A 17,547-nucleotide genomic window follows, 5' to 3' on the forward strand; every position below is an offset into this window, starting at 1 on the left:
GACTCACAATAGCCCAGAACTGAATTCTACCAACCATAACGGACCGGGAGTCAGTCATTCCCCACAGCCTTTTGAGAAGCCATGGTTTGATATCTTACATATCAAGAGACATGCATGGACTACCACTCTCTAGAGCTGAGACACCACAAACAGATGAGACTTTGGGTGTCTGTTGACTGCAGCTATGTCTGGAAGCAACAGGAAACCGAGATGGTTTTGACAAGCTGTCCACCGATCAGGAATCTTTAGGTAGAGTCTATCTTGGCTGCTGTCAGCAGTGTGGCAGTGAACACTGGGGCCCAGCTGCCTGTCTGTGCTGATCTGCTTTCTTTGGAAAGGACCTCAGCAGTAGGAACAAATGGGAAAGTGTCCAAGGAGCAGGCCAGAAAAGGTGTCCTTGCTTTCTGTCTCTCCTGGGTCTGCGAACCTTAGATGAGCCCCATCACAGTCAGGTCCCTACAGGGGGCCTCCCTGTGCAGACGGATATGCCCACTTTCCATGTTCCGCTCCTCTGAGCGAACCCAGGAGAGGCCAACATGACGGGCAGGAGGCCAGTGGATTTTTTGAATGGTGTGGAGGGCAGAGTCCCCTGTTCTAGATGCACGCTCCTATCTGGTAGACATAAAGCTGGGATGCTATCGTATTTGGCTATCAAGGGAGGCTGGCATTGGACTGATGTGAGCACTAAGGGGTAGACAGACCATCCAAAAGACAGTCATCTGGCTTGAAGCAACCCTGGGCTCTCTCTTCACTCCTCTCTGACCCGTGCTCAGCACTGATTCTGTGAGTGTGCTCGATGAAGTAAGTAGGAAGTGAGTTGTCTTTAGGGACTGGGGCCAATGCAACTGTCCCCATGGCCACTGTGGAGGAAAGCACAGCTACACTGTTAATGCCATAGCTCCTTGGACACAGCTGTCACACCTGCGTGGCTGGCTATGCTGGATTCTCTCCTGCTTAACCTGACTTCCTGCCTGCTCTACCACCCCGACAGCCTCTATCCCACCGTCTGTTCCCACAGCCTCTGCCACAGCCTGATCAGCCCCAGAATGAAGCACAGAGCCCAACACAGCCTGGTGGACACAGTCACTGTGTGAGCTTGAGTTTATCCACCTTGTCCTGGTACACCCTTCCGGGAGCTAAGTCCCACCGGCCTCTGCTCCAGCTGAGTGCAGGTTCCTCTCTGCTTCCTGTGTGTCAGCCAGCATGAAGTCAGGCACCAGAGAAGTCAACCTCTGAAGCTGTGGGAGCTGCCGCTTCCAAAGCACCAGTTTAGGAAACCCTCCATGCTGCTCTTTGGTGAGGCCAGGAGTGGGCAGCGGGGGACAGCTGCCCTGACTGTTAACATCAGGAGTTATGCCGGCCTGAGTCCCCTCCCAGGAGGGCAGCTGGGTTTTCACAGGGGGTGGTTTCGGGAAGGCCATCACCATTTGATCTCACAGGACATGCATTCACCGAGCCGGCTGGTGTTTGGGCTTCAATATTAGTTTTACGGGCAATGTGTAAGGTCGTGAAGAGAGTGGTGTGATTCTGCCCAGGGGAACTGGAATCCCGACCAGATGCTGGGTGGGGCTCCGGGGTCTCTGTGTTCCCTGGGCTGTGTATGGTCTACTCTCTCCACCCGCCCCTCCCCCCAACACACACACACACATCTTCACACTTTTTGCACACCATTAGGCAGACACACTGGCTCCCATCAATGCAGACCAAATGACAGTTTTAAAAATTACCATCCCCCATGTCATGCTTTCGTAGAAATTCTATGACAAAGGCAATATTATTTGAAGCTGGAAATTTCAAACTAAATGTCACTCAACCTCTGGAAGCCAACTAACTGTAAATGTATCTTTTAAATTAGAAAAATAAAAAAAGGCAAGATGTACCTGGAAATAGTGATGGAGTTAAGTGAGTGAAACTAAAGTAAGCTCGGGTCTAGCATCTCCAGTACGGATGTGCTGGAGATCGGGCACTGGGAAACAGGCTAAGCCTATGAGAAAAGGGGCGGGGCCACAAGAAACAGAGCTCTAATGCGGGGGCGGGGTGAGCAGGCAAGAACACGATGCTCTGCCTTTGCCCTAAAAGTGCAAATGTCACAAGCATCAGGGTCATGACAGTGCGGATAGCCCCCGGGACCATGCCCACCTTAGATCTGTTTATATGGATACATAAGAAACAAACTACCCTGGGCTCTCCAACCAAGTAGCAAAGTCAATACTTCAAGATCCTTTTACATCAGTATTTACCACCCACTGATCCAATATTTCTTCCAAGACACCGCTCTGCATCATGCACAGCACACTGGATAGATTATCTTCTACTTGCCACCGAGAATGAAGGATGGAACTGCTTTGCCATGAGACTGCACAGAAAATACTCAGGTACATGGTCTTGGACACAGGCTCACATACCTGGACACCTGTAGAAGACACACAAACATACCTGGACCCGCGTGATGTGCAGGTACAGGATACAGGCCACCAAGAAGCAGATAGAAAACACCAGCAGCAGCAGCACAGCCACACTCCTGGGGACAGAGGACACAGGTCACTGCTAGGTGGGAGCAAGGTACGATGTATCAGATAAGTACCTCAAAAGTGGACCTCTCTTCCCGGCCACCACGGCCTGAACCTCAGGAGGAAGTATTGCCATTATCCATTTGTCCCTGGGGACTTACTTCACCTGACTCTCTCCTAGTGAAGGCATTTGGAGCTCCCGGGTGAGGTTCCCAAGTCCATCCCCATCCATACTACCTCACCCCAAAGTTCAGCCTTGGCTTCAGGTCACACCACTTTCAGGGGACCTGTCCTCTTAGTGGAGGAAGTGCTCAACTTCATGGAGCTGTACTATTGATATTTGTCTGGGAAAGATGTTTCTAGAGAAAACATAAACCCTAGACAAAACCATCCAGTCAACAGCTCACAGCTGTCTGCGAAGTCCACAGCTGAGGCTTGCTGTCCTGAACAGGTGTAGAGATTTTCCACATGCTTTCTGAAAACTTGGAGGAGACATCATGCCCTCAAGGCCTGTCCTACTAGGAAACAAGTGCCCGAGGAAAAGGACAGCTGGAGACTTCCTGGTGTCTTCCTCCAAACAAAAGCTCCAAGCTTACACTGACTCGTATGGTGATTAAATGTCACTTAAATCACTATATTTTCTTCCTACCCAGGGTCTGCACCCTTCCCATTTTCACTTTTTTTGAAGTGGTAAGGACCCAGAAGACAGAAAGGCCATGTGTCCTCCTCAGAGAGACCTCTGAGGACAACGGTGCATGTCGTGTGAATGGAAAATCCGAAAATCACACCACGTCTCGGAATTCAGCAGATTCAAAACTAAAAACAGTGACGATGTTGTTTGCCAAGGGACTTGTCAAAGTTCTGCCTAGAGTGCATGAAGAAGCAAGGCAAGTGGCCAATGCCCTCCTCAAATGCCAGGCTCAACAGAAGAGTGCGGCTGGGAAGCAGATCTTGAGGACTTAAGGACACCGGGGTCCACCCCCAGTGTTCGGTGTCAGAGGGAAATGGGTTTGAACACTTGGTTCCGGGACAGTGGCACTATCTGGGTAGGATGTCAAATCTTTAGGATGTGGGGCATCATGGGAGGACGTGAGTCACAGAGTGTGAACCTCAAGTCACCAAGTCACCCGCACTCCACTTATACACCATGCGGATGTGAGCGAGCGGCCTCATGCTCCTGCCATGAAAGCCAGAAGCGTCTGCTGATGCCCCGTGCCCCTGCATGATGAACTGTACCTTCAAACTGGGAGCCCAAAAATCAGCCCTGCTTCCCTTCAATGGCTTCCTGTCAGCTGCTCAGTCTCAAAACAAGAAAAACAACCAGTTCCGCTAGAGTCCTGGCATTCTTGGTCACCTGCCCATGCCATGGAGTAGCCCAGGGACAGCACTTACTGTGGAATTATCAGAAGGTAGACAAGCCCAAATAAGGCAGCCAGGATGAGGGCGAGGAAAACGGCGCTGGTGAAGTACTCATCCTGAAGCTGGTGGTACTGTGGGGGAGGGGGAGGGAGCGTGGGGGGGGAGAAAGAGAATAGAGTGATCAGCCCATCTCCAAGACACACAGTCCTTGGGGACACGGGAAAGGATGAAGTCCCAAGCCACTTACTTTTTGCTCTCGTTCGACGTGTTTGTACTTCAGGGTGAAGAAGTTCAGGTCTGCCATCTCCAGCTCTGTCTGGCGGGCTTCAAGAAGACGGCTGATGTACCTGTTGACACGTGTGCCCGGAGTGGTATAGACCACATTGGTAGAGAAGGATGAGCGGTTTCTGAGCTTCTCCGAGGCTGTCCTCAATGCCCTCCGCTGCGGCCACGATGGAAATAGAGAAAAGAGCATCAAGTGTTCCACCCGTACGCACCTGATAGCGGTGCAGTCCCAGCTGGGTTCACAACTCTGAGACACTGTCATAGCGCTGCCCCCTGCTGGCCAGTCCCGGCTGGGTTCACAACTCTGAGACACTGTCATAGCGCTGCCCCCTGCTGGCCAGAGTTGGCAAAGGAGGTGGCCTAACACCCAGTATTCAGGTTCCCAGGTCTGTGTTGCAAATTACAGAATGTCTATTTGACATCAGCGTGGAGAGGGCTGTGTGATTCAGTGACAAATATGCCTGGGACAAGCAGCCACCTGCCCCCACTAGCCCCCACATGCAGAAAGGATACTTGGACAGGGTAACCACCTTCACTCACAAGCCCACATATGTAGGAAGGGGTGCCTAAGTCTGTTTGAGAGAGGAATGGTGTGAAGTAACAGGTAGCCTGGGCTGGAAGCACCAGGGTGTGATGCCCTCTTCCGTACATCACATGACAGGAACAGGAAGGTACCAGGTTGTAGAAAGGAAAACAGCGTAATCCGAAGGCACCTGCTGTGGTCTCACAGCCAAGGGTTCATAGCAAAGACTCTGGCGCTTCCCACATCTCAACAGAAGATAGACTGCTGAGACACCACAATGCAGCTGCAGAAAGGATGGAATGAGCCTCCTCCTCCTCCTCCGTGTTCCAACAAAACAGCAAAACACAGACAACGCAAGGCTGTTAAAGGTGGGAAGGGAGAGCGGGCTTTCAGAACTCTAGGACTCAAAGAGGAACTGTGTGTGACAAGGGGTCCCGTGGGGCATCTTTTGTCATATCTACCCCAGGCCAGAGGAGCCCGCACCAGGAAGTGTCAATGGGTGCAGTAAAACTGACAGGGGCCATGAGAAAAGCTATTGTCTCTCGACCAAATGAACAAGAACGGGAAACCAGAAAAGCAGAAATGACCACACAATGGCAGCCAAAGACCACGAGAAAGTCTATATGTTAAGAATCCCCAACTTCCCAGTTATACCAAACCACATAACAAAATGGCACCCCACTGCACTGGGTAAGATCAGAGGACCTGAGGCATCCGAGGATTGCAGAGGCAAAAGCCCATGGCAGATCACCTTGATCCACACTCTTGTATTTCCTAAAATACAGCATCCAGTCAGCACTTAAAAAAACGTAAACATTAACTTACAGGCACCACTTCCAAGGCTGGTATTCCCAGCTCAAAGCCCCACAAGGATCAGTAAAATCCTGTGCATCTCCATTGAGACTCAGAATGAGCAAGAATGCCCACCCTTATCACTATCATCAGCTTAATTATTAGAGGAGAAAGAGGAACAGCAGCCCTGTTTAAAGTACATATTATTACTGACCAAGAAAACCCAAGATAATTTAAAAAGTCACTGCAATTGGTTTCAATCGGTGTGGACCAAACAAGCTAAATGCTATCTCCAGTAAATTCATGCAGCTGATCATCATCCCCAATGTCCAGACAAAGTGCAGACAGACTGGCAGCGGGGAGCAAACACAATGTCCGGCAAAACACCAGTGATGGGGATCCTTCTGCATACATGGTCCTCTTACTGGTTGATGAATAAAACACTGTTGGCCAGTAAGGCAGAAGATAGGCAGGACTAGGAGACGAGGAGAATTCTGGGAAAGAGAAAGCCACCAGAAAGAGTCACCATGTGGCCACTAATGGAGAACAGGTCTGGGCATTCTCCAGTAAGCCAAGACCACGTGGAAATACATAGATAAGTCGTTACGGGTTCATTATAAAAGTGGTCAACAGTTTTATAATTGACACAGTGCCCGTGTGTTTATTTGGGGTTGAGGTGGCTGGGGGACCAGGGGGGGGGCGGGAAAAACCTCCATAACACTCCAAGCCTTGCTAGGTTCCCACACTGGAGTGGCTGGAGAAGTCAGGGTTTACACACGCCATAGACAGAGCAAAATGCTGGGGAGAGCCCAAGTTGGTGGCAGGGGATACAGATTAAAACAGTACTCCATTAAAACAACAGTACTCCGGATTAAAACAGTACTCCATTAGTCCAGCAGTCTCCCCAACCCCAGTCTATCCTGTACTATTCACTAAGTTGTCTGTGAAATTAGATGTGCCCAGCACCCATGAACGTGATACTTGGAAATGAAGTCCCTGTTTATCAACAAGCCACTAGGGAAGTCAGGCTGTGTCTACACCTGGAGGCCATTCAGCCACAAAGAAAAGGCTGGGACCTATGTGAGCCTCCAAATGCCCAAGGCATTTCCAGGGTAGGAAAAGGCTCAATTCCCATGGTTACCACCCACTTTACACTCAAGTTGGTTTCCAGAAGGAAACAGAAAACCAGGAGCAATGCAGAACACTTGATTTCCATATCATCCACACAAGTGACTTCCATGCTGCTTTAAATCGTTGCGTGTGTGTGTGTGTGTGTGTGTGTGTGTGTGTGTGTGTGTGTGTGTAAGAGAGAGGGGGGGGAATAAAATTCCTACTATCTGTGACAGAAGCCAAGCATTTAGTATACTGCAGCCCCCAGCTGCCTGGAACACATAAAGGCCAATCCTCCCTGATTCGATCCACCATGAATGAAGATCTTAGAACAGTTTCAGATAAAGTTCCAGCAAAGAGAAGTCACACACACAAACCCTTGTCACATGGAACCACTATAAACAAGAGGCAACAGAACCTTGCTTTGTCCTGAACTACATCAGGAAGCTTCTTTAAAAGGTATAAAGTCAGTAACAACAGAGAAAACAATGGCGGGAAAGGCAGTAACAGGTGGTTGAGCAAGCAAACCCAAGGTAAAGTCAGTGTGATTCCAGAGGCCTGGACAGAGTGGATACCAAAGGCTCTGGTCAAGAGCCATCCACAAGGGGGCATTAGAGTCCTAAGGGGCATCCCATGCTCTTTGGTATACTTCCTACCAAAAACAATGTGCGGTCTTCCCAAGAAGGGACATCAGGTCTCTGGCCCTGTGTGGTTGAAATGAGGCCTGAGACACCGCCATTACCAGCACCACACGCCCAGAAGATCTGAAAACCCACAAGCGACTGACTGTCTGGTCATCCAAGACACAAAACCCTGGTGCCCACGGGAAGGCCTGCATTGGAGAGCCGTCCCTGGCTTGGCACGTGCAGCCAGCTTTGCTATCCTCTCCATCAAGAACAAAGCAGTAAAGACTCTGGGTGTCTATGGGATTCCAGAAGATGACAGACAAGCTTAAAGGAAGAATAAAGACAAGCTGCTCAGAGAAAACAGATCTTTCTGGGACCAGATATTCTGAAAAACCTCCATGAGTGGGCTGAAGAGAAGGGCCAGTGGCTAAAGAGCCCACCAGGCAAGCAGCAAGAGTAAGGACTGACATGCAGCTCCCAAAACCCATGTCAGAGCCCACCTGTCATTCCAGAGCTAGGTATGCAGAGTCAGGGGGTTCTCTGAATCCGCTGACTAGTTAGACTAGCAGTCTGGGTGAGTGCCGGATTGCAGGGGGAGAGCCTGCCTCAAAGAATAAGGTGGAAAACCATTGAGGAAGATGCCCAACACCAACCTCAGTCTCCACAGGTGCACATCCCAATACACACACACACACACACAACACACAACACACAACACACACCAGGCCACATACCATTAAAAATAAAATAGAATAAAAATCTTGAGACAGCAAGGTGGCTCAGATGGAAAAGGCATCTTCCACCAGCTCTGATAGCTCTGATGGCTGAGTTAGGGTCTCAGAACCCCTATAGTAGCAGTAGAAAACCAGCTTCTGCAAGCATCCCCATGCATCCCATGGTACACAGGCATGTATGCATACCTACCCACAAATACTACAAAAATTAAAAACAAGCTCTGTGAGTGGTGGAAGCTAGGGCTGTAGTGCTTGCCTGTCATACCTGTGAAGTCCTGGGTTTGATACCTTGCAGGAGATAAAACCAGATGAGATGGCACACATCTTCAATCCCAGTGTTTGGGAGGTAGAGACAGGAGAATCAGAAGTTCAAGGGCATCCTTAGATATGTAGCAAGGAAGAGCTAGCCTGGGGTCTCTGGCATAGGAATACAATTTCACAGGGAATTATTCATAAAACAAACAGTACTTGGGACTTTTAAGAATTGAAAAGCTCAATAGAAGTGTTGGACGATGTACTGACTGGTTTTGTGTGTCAACTTGACACAAGCTAGATTCATCAGAGAGGAAGGTGCCTCAGCTGAGGAAAAGCCTCCATGAGATGCAGCTGTAAGGCATTTTCTCAACTAGGGATCAGTCCTATGGTGGGTGGGGCCATCCCTGGGCTGGTGGTCCTGGGTTCTATAAGAGAGCAGGCTGAGTAAGTCAGGAGGAGCAAGCCAGTAAGCAGCTCCCCTCCATGGCCCTCATCAGCTCCAGCCTCCAGGTTCCTGCCCTGCGTGAGCTCCTGTCCTGTCTTCCTTCAGTGATGAACAGCAATGTGGAAGTGTGAGCCACACAAACCCGTTCCTCCCCAAAGTGAGTTTCCATCACGGTGTCTTCTCTCAGCAATAGAAACCCTGACTAAGACAGATGAGAAAGGTGAAAAAACTTTCCAGAAGAAGGAAAGAGCTGGGCTGGGGGGAATTCAGTCAATTCAAGAGCTCCAACATCCAAATAATAGCCCTTCCGGAAAAAAACAAATAAAAGAAGGAAGTGGAGGAAAAGAAATGGCAGCATAATCTCCTTCCAAACAGGTCCTCTGGGGACGCGGGCCCCAAAGTGACCAAAGTGAAACACAAGATGGGGTGCCAAGGACGGACAAGGGCTTATGAGCGCCGTATCACAGCGAGCTGGGACGCCTTTACGTTCCTCAGTGGCCCTGGAAGGCAGGGCGCAGTGAAGCATGCTGGGAAAGGAAGAAAGTTCGGCCAGCTGTGATGGCCGAACCCTTACACAGCCCCCAGATCCATGAGTTGAAACTCTAACTCCCAGATGACAATGGAAGAACAGCTGGACACTCAGGAGGTGATTGCACCCTTAGGAAGAGAGGAGGTGACGCCAGAGCCCATAAGGACACAGTAAGAAGATAGTTCCTGCCAGAGAAGAAGAGTGTAGGCCTGTAGTTACCCTGACCGTGGACATCTGGCTTCCAGTGAGTGAGTGCCTGTAGTTTGCACCTCTCAGACTAGACTCTTTTGTTGTGGCAGCCTGGGCTGGCTAACACACCAAGCTAGAAATCAAGGCTGTGTCCTGCTAGCTGAACCTTTTACATATCCAAGTCCCACCCCTCCACTCACTTCCTGTACCCGTTTTCATGTGCCCCATGCAGTGTGAGAAGTAAGAAGCCAACCAAGTGAGGGGGTGGGACCGCAGAAGGCCACTGGGATAGGAAGGGGCAGGCTCGGAGGAGGATCAAGCTGAAGATTAGAAAGTTAAGACAACAGACCTAAAGGACTAACCAGAGATCCTCGGACTGCTTGTGGGATATGAGCTTAGACCTGGATAAACACAAGGTAACGCAGACTTGTGCTGCATCACAAGCTCATAAGGGTATCAGTGGGGAGGAGTGTTCTAGCCAAGCCGCACAGGGTAGGAGCTCAGGAACAGTGCCCATGGCCCTAGGCCACGCCTACCTTATCATCGTCCTCACACGTCATTACGTTGGAGAAAGGGATCTCGGCTTTGAACATTTTCCGGCAGTGCATGAGCTGCACCAGCAGGTAGCAGACAGTCTTGAACTTCATCCTCTTGGCTGGTTTTATATCTGAGAGAATCAAGCCTGGAAATATCTATCCAAACACAAGGGTAGGGGAAATAGCGTCAATGAAGCAGATCTTGACTCTCGGGCTGGAAACATGACCTTGACAGTGATAGGAACTACAGGGCACTGAAATTAGGTTGCTTGCTGTCGTCTGCATGCCGGAATCTACATTCTTGATCTCACAGGAGCCTGCACTCTCAACTAAACCCATATCTTCATGTGAACAGGCACACTCACCTAACCCATAACCTGAACCAGAATCCACGTCTTCAAAGCAACCGTCACCCACAATTGTCATGTGAGGACTTGCCTACACCTGAGCCCATGCCCTCACGTGAGCTCACACCATCACCTGAACACGCACTCTCACCTGAGCACACAAACTCACATGAACACACACCCCCACCTACATGTGAGCACACTTCATCACCTGATTCTGAAACTTCACACCAGGCAATAGCCTCACTAGAACCAGCACACTCACCTGAACTAGAATCCTTACCTGAGCCCAGATCCTCATGAGCTCACACCTTCACCCAAGTTCACACCCTCATCTAAACACACACCCTCACCTGAGCTCACACCCTCACCACACACCACCATCTTCACTGAGCTCACCGACATACCACCATCTTCACTGAGCTCAGCAACACACCACCATCTTCACTGAGCTCACCAACACACCACCATCTTCACTGAGCTCACCAACACATCACCATCTTCACTGAGCTCACCAACACACCACCATCTTCACTGAGCTCTAACCCTGGCCTCAACAAGTAAGTTACCTGAGTTCATAACCTCCTCTGAGCCCAGCTGTCATCTGAGTCGGTGCCCTCATCTCAGTACAAACCCTCCAATCAGCTGGAACCGTCGTCACCTGAGCCCTGGGGGCATCTCTGTCACCCTCAATCCTAACCACATCTACTTCCCCCTGGCAGTGTGACCTGAAGCATCCAACACAGGATGGTCAGCTCCCTCTTACACAGCATTCACAACACAGGATGGTCAGAGCTCCCTCTTACACAGCATTCACAACACAGGATGGTCAGAGCTCCCTCTTACACAGCATTCACAACACAGGATGGTCAGAGCTCCCTCTTACACAGCATTCACAACACAGGATGGTCAGAGCTCCCTCTTACACAGCATTCACAACACAGGATGGTCAGAGCTCCCTCTTACACAGCATTCACAACACAGGATGATCAGAGCTCCCTCTTACACAGCATTCACAACACAGGATGGTCAGAGCTCCCTCTTACACAGGATGGTCAGAGCTCCCTCTTACACAGCATTCACAACACAGGATGGTCAGCTCCCTCTTACACAGGATGGTCAGAGCTCCCTCTTACACAGCATTCACAACACAGGATGGTCAGCTCCCTCTTACACAGCATTCATACATTCACAAAGATTTGTACCCCAACCTCCTGCAGGAAGTTCCTGGCCACTATGCCAAGGAGTGAAGGGGCCACAGAAAGGACAAAGGACCCGAAGTGGCCCAGTCACCCCCACATTTCTGACTCCAGACTCCTACCAGCTCTTACTCTTCTCCCCTCCTACATACATGAGGCAAAGCCCTGCACCCTGCATCTCTGGGGTGACATCCGGAGGAGCGCTGGTGAGAGCTGGAGGTGACAGGTGAGAGCCATTGTTTCTGTAGAGCTCTGCTGGGCAGGCTGTTTAATGGCTGAGTAAGGGGGCCTGGCTGCCCACCTTTCTCCGATGGGAGGGCACAATAAAGAAGGTCTCGATGTTGTGAGTTCTCAGGAAGGTGTTCCTCTCGTGGCCGTGACCCGGCTCTACTTCGTAGTCCCCATTCAAGCACGCCAGGGTCGTCTTTGTGATGTGAACCTTCCTGTAAGAGAAGAATACGAAGCTGAGTGTGAACTCACAATTGTGGCTGTGCGGGGTCCTGGGTGAGGCGTCACAGCAGAGGTTGCTCTGCTCGGGACAAGACTCCTGAGGCATATGCACTCTTGTTCCAAAGCATGGGTAACCTGGGAAGAAAGGACAGGAAGGCCCAGACAAGCCAAGTGATGAGATACACACCCTGGAGCCAGAATAGAGCTGGAGAAGGCCACAAAGGATGAAGGATCGGGAGAGACCCAAGGCAGAGAGAGAAACAATCAGAAGATTGTAATAACGAAGATGAGAACAAAACAATCAGAGTGAAAAGGGGGAGGGGAAAACCTCACAGCCAGCCCAATGAAGAGCTGCAGATCATGGATGATGGTAGTCAGAGAGCCGAAGGCAGTAGGAAACGATGTGGGAACCTCAACCTGCCCCTGCTTCTCTGACCCACAGAATTCCAACCCGCTCTGCCAGGCCAGCTCTTCCCAGACTTTCTGAATTCCCTGTAGGAGAAAGCCTTGAGTTCATGTTCAAACTCTGCAGCTGGCGGTCACTAGGGAGGCTCTAAAGTCACGGCATCTTCCATGCACAGGTGTGGGAAAATAAAACAGAGAACTAATAATAGGATATGAGAATACCCCATGTACTGGACCCACACTCATCCAGATGTGCCTGGGCCTCAGCTGGGTTCCACGGAGGGAAAAAGCAGACCCTACCCAAGTACCCTCAGGATCAAAGCCCTAAATGAGGACTCTAGCCGAGGCACTCGGGTTCCGCCCACACGACAACTTACCCAGGTAAGCCAGCAGCCTCCATGACGTTGGCCAGGGTCACGTCATTGGACCATACATCGTACTGCCACTTTCGTAGGCCCAGGACACCACAGAGGACCCTGCCGGTGTGTAGTCCCACACGCATGTTCAGGTCTACTTCGGTAGCCTCAGCCACAGATCTGTAACACAGACGTAGGGTGCGGGACTGAAGGCTGCCCACAGCTACCTCAATGGGTTATCACGGGCTGCACCGCGAGGCCGTGCACAGACAGAAACAGTCTGCTTGGGTTTGTGACGTGACTGGGACATGGAGGTCTGAGGACAGCAGCACATTGCTTCCCACCTGCGAGCTAAAAGTCAGCCACAGCAACTCAATGAGCTCTAAGAGCTCCCAACACAGCGTCGTCCCCCCCCCCCCGCCCCTCCTCACCCGGGGAAGTCCCCGAAGGGAAACGAGCCCAGGACCTCCATGTAGGTCGCTCTCTGAGGAATCAGCTCTGGGGAAGTGGATGAAGACGCGCAGTGGGAGTTAAAGCAGTGTGGCCAGCTGAGGGTATGCCACTACTGGTCGACGAGACTCAGTGTCCTGGCGCGTGAGTCTGGCTCTGCCAACATTAGCGCTGACAACTCTGGTGGCACACCTCACTGCAGGAGATGTAAAGCTCCTCCTGCTAGCTTTTTCTACTCTCCTAAGGGACAACACCAAGGGATGCTCCAGGAAGAACACCAGGCCCTCCACTGAAGGTGTGTGATCACAGGGCAAGCAGTACAGCCTTCAGTGAGCATCTCCACCCCAGCTCTGCAGCGTCACCTAGGAGGATGCCGCAGGTCACATTTGCAGTAATGAAATGGCCTGTATGTGTTGGCCCTGCCCCGTGGCTGGCTAACCTTCACCCTGACTTGTGTTTGCAAACTATCCACCATGCTCCACACGAACACCTGCATATCCCCACGCCCTCCGGACTTCCCTGGGCTGTCTTCCAAACAGCTGCCTCCTACCTCTGCGCTTGGGTAAGCAAGAGGCTGGAACCAGCTGCAGCCCACGGGCAGGGCCCTGAATTCCTAGTGCACCCTCAGCCTCAGCGACCCCAGAGGTGCATGTGGAAGCCAGACTATTGCTCTGTTTTGCTTGTTATATTTTGAACGAAACTTTTGAAATTTTAACTTCATTCCAAGCTCTTCCAACCTCTGATAAAACACTGAAACAAAGCCCTACAGAGAAGGCTGGCATCTTCAAACCCACAGGAGCAAAGCTCGTGGAGACACCTGCCCTTCATGCTCTAGAGCACACTCAGCATTTCCGCTTCTGCAGCCACAAAAGGTAAGGCAGCCCTGGGGATGCTGGAGGACACACTTGCCGGTGTCTACAAATACCCACAAGCTCCCTTAAGCCTCCCAAACCAGCTGTTTTGGATCCCCATGAGCTGGGATCTGCAGAAGCCCACAAGGCCCCCATGTCTGGCACCCAACACCTGCCAACACTCAGCCTTCCCTGGCAGCTTCTGCCTCTGGTATGTCAAGGCTGGCATGATGGAATCCATAGCACCCTGGAGAGTGTCTTCTAAGAAACAGCCCAGCCAGCTGTTCCCCTGTGGTTCCTCTTGGCTCCCTTAGACCCAGGCATGTTTTGTCCAAATCCAACAAAACATTGTACTTCATTTCCAGGACACCAGGATTCCCACGCCCTGTCTGCATTATTCATCCCATATTTCTTATTTATGATCTCAGAGCAATTTACTTATGACAAGTATTTTCTACAAAGGAACAATGCTGTCCTGGCCCCGTTTGGTTCTGGATCCCAATAGAGAGCAGCCAACCCCGAGGTATGGGGGCCGCCCTCCCTCTCTGTGTACACAAACCCTGGCTGACAAAGAATTAGAGCAAAGTTGAAGAATCTGTGTTCTGTTCAACAAGAACCTTTCGCTCAGCCATTCTTGCAAGCACTATGTATGGATACAGCTATGCATACAACAGAAAAAATAAAGAGGGAAGATTGAGCACTCTAAACGATTTGCTGTCATGAGGCAGGACTTCCCAGAAGCAGTGATAACACGTTTGTCCCCCAGCCTCCATCCTAGCATGATAGAAGAATACAGCAACTCCTCCTACCCCATCTATTCCAACTTGTGCCCTCAACACGCAGGCTCTTAACTTCTCCAGACTCCTGGCTTCAGCATCTGTAAAATGCAATCGCTGGCTATAATATACAGGTGCAGAATGCCCAGGTCCCCTAAACATGATGAGAGTTTTTTTGGAGTGAGAGGAAATTCAGAAGTATATACAGCACCCTCTGCCTCAGAGAAAACTCCAATTAAGCATATGCACAGGGCTGACTCTAAAACCAGTAATTAGACAAAGCAGTCCTCAAGGTTAGCCTGTACTGAGATCTGGTGGCACATCCTGTAGCTCACACTCAGTCAGCTCGAGAAAGAAACGCCTGGATAGAAGAACCTCAGCCTGGAGACCGTGGGCATCCACCAGGGACTTACTGATGGCACAGGCTGTTCTCACCAGCTCAGAGCTAGGTCACCGGGGAAAACACACGCATTTCCCACCTCAGCCTAGCAGCCGAAAGACACTCCAGAGCAAGGCCATGCTAGATAGCATCTAGTTAGGAAAGAAGGCGCTCTGTGCGCTTGGAAGGCACGTGGAAGAATAATTAGGCCACTGTTCTCACTCGTGCCAGCGGGGGCTTCCCTGTGACGTGGACAGACTTGAGCAGGCCCACGGGCAGCGCAGCGGAGGGAATCCTGGGGAAACCCCGCAGCAGAGGCCTCCCTCTTCTTGGGATGGCTCCTTCCTCCGCCTGGAAGCTGGTGAGTCATCCCCTCCCGAGCTGAGGCTGCCGAAATCCTCCCACTCAGTCCTCACAAGCACCCTTTCCCCAGTCACAGGCAAAGGATGAAAGCACTCGAGGAATGCTTCATGCCCCAGGCTGGGGACCGGAACCCACAAGCTCCTCTATAGCCTCAGCAGCCAGAGGTCACTCAGGAAAAGTGGAGGTCTGCTCCACCGTGGGAGGGGAGGGGTATAAGCAGAAAAGGGAGGGGGCACAGACCGTGGCTGGGGGGAGGAGAGGCTCAACTACTTCACTACTAGGAGAAGACTTCCAGTGACCTGTGTCCCAGAAGCCTACCCTCAGGAACATCTGTGGAACAGCGCCTAGGAGGGGTTATCTTGGGGCTTGAGCAGCATGGAAATTCCTGAGATGCCCATCAAAATGAGGCCAGCAGGTCGGGGGAGGGGTGGCCTCAGCCTTTCTTCTTGGGTATTGCGTTGCAGGGATGTAAATGCAAATACAAATGGTCTACACTAAAGGGGCCACTGTCCCTTCCTAGATCCACGGCAGAGCTGTCTGCGATTGAAGCCTCAGACACTAAAGAGGCCCCACTGTCCCTTCCTAGATCCACGGCAGAGCTGTCTGTGATCGAAGGCCTCAGACACTAAAGGGCCCCCACTGTCCCTTCCTAGATCCACGGCAGAGCTGTCTGCGATTGAAGGCCTCAGACACTAAAGGGCCCCCACTGTCCCATCCTAGTCCACCGCAGAGCTGTCTGCGATCGAAGGCCTCAGACACTAAAGGGGCCCCACTGTCCCTTCCTAGATCCACCGCAGAGCCTCAGACACTAAAGAGGCCCCACTGTCCCTTCCTAGTCCACCGCAGAGCTTTCTGCGATCGAAGGCCTCAGACAAACAATGTCCTTGACCTCTGAACCAATCAATGACAAGAAAACAGACGTGGGTGGCCTGAGATTAAAAGTTAGGAAAGAAAAATAAAGTGAATGTGTGTCTATTTTCCCCACAGGGATGAACAGACCAGGAAGCAAAATAACCCGATTGTTATTGTTGACAAGTAAAGGGTCCTGACTCCTCCAGCCTGGGAAGAATCAGGACCAGTCTAGGAGAGTTCTGTCTGCACCCACACCTGCAGCAGGGCCTGGCCCGACGGTAGGCCTTCCTCCTCCAGTCCAGGACGCTTCCCCACACAGGCCCAGCCCGTTCGCATGTGTGGAAATGAATCGCCATGCTTTCCCCAGCTGCCAGCAAAGCCTCATTTGTCCTTAGCAGCAGATCATGGAGCCCAACCCAGCAGGGTCAGGGAGTCGTGGCCTCCCCAGCACCCTCTATCATTGTGCCACGCATCCAAGAGATGCGCAGGATATAGTTACAGAATCTTCCAATAACCACACTGGTCTTTGGGTCTCAGAAAGCTCTCTGTCCAGTCAGAATTCTCAAAACCACAGAAGACTTGGGCCCCTGAAAATGGGCATTTCTGGCCCACAGGCTTAGCTGTTTACTGGTCACTGGGACACACTGTCTGCCACTCAAGGACATTCTGAGAAGAGGTCTTTTCAAAATCAAAGAATCCAAACCCTTGAAGCCCGCTAGCTAGCTCCCTCTAGATACGGGAGGCACTCCTGGTCCAGATGGCTCCAGACAGAAGGAGGATGTAGCTAAGGCACTGTCCCCACATTGGGTATACAGCAACATGGCCCGGCATGGCACTCTGAAATGCATGAGCCCCAGCACTTCACGGGTCCTCCCGAGTTCTTCTCCAAGAATCCCAGTGTTTCCAAAGCTCCCAGACAAGGAACAAAGCCACATGAACACCCTGCTTTGCCTGGACATGCCCGCCCTCTTGATAAACACGTTCTGTCTTGTGGGTTTCTGTGCACCCCTCTAAAATAGGGACACACACAGACTGGCAGGGCCAGCAGGGAAGGGGCCAGTTGCCACATGGAATCTTCCTGGGAGATCGAGAGGCCAGCCAATTCCGAGCACACGTGGGCCATCCCTGGCTCTGTGCAGTTCCCACAGGAAGAAGGGCTGTTCGCAGTCTCTTGGATGAATTCAGCTGCTTGTTCCTTGCAGTGCAGAGTCAGAGGTTCAAGTCTC

At 51.3% G+C, this 17,547-nt stretch overlaps 1 protein-coding gene across 1 annotated transcript in view; it reads right to left on the reverse strand.

The window, feature by feature from the left end:
• Positions 1–17,547, reverse strand: part of Adcy1 (adenylate cyclase 1) — a 116,536-nt gene that overhangs the window by 38,990 nt on the left and 59,999 nt on the right. The window contains exons 6-11 of the mRNA XM_013122702.3: positions 12,672–12,830; positions 11,741–11,882; positions 9,894–10,049; positions 4,117–4,311; positions 3,903–4,000; positions 2,437–2,521 (exon numbers count right to left, since the gene is read on the reverse strand). Of these exons, the coding sequence (XP_012978156.2) occupies positions 2,437–2,521; positions 3,903–4,000; positions 4,117–4,311; positions 9,894–10,049; positions 11,741–11,882; positions 12,672–12,830 (835 nt within the window). The remainder of the gene's footprint in view (positions 1–2,436; positions 2,522–3,902; positions 4,001–4,116; positions 4,312–9,893; positions 10,050–11,740; positions 11,883–12,671; positions 12,831–17,547) is intronic.

Source organism: Mesocricetus auratus, unplaced genomic scaffold, assembly GCF_017639785.1.
Source record: "Mesocricetus auratus isolate SY011 unplaced genomic scaffold, BCM_Maur_2.0 Super-Scaffold_100006, whole genome shotgun sequence".
Classification (NCBI taxonomy): Eukaryota; Metazoa; Chordata; class Mammalia; order Rodentia; family Cricetidae; genus Mesocricetus; species Mesocricetus auratus.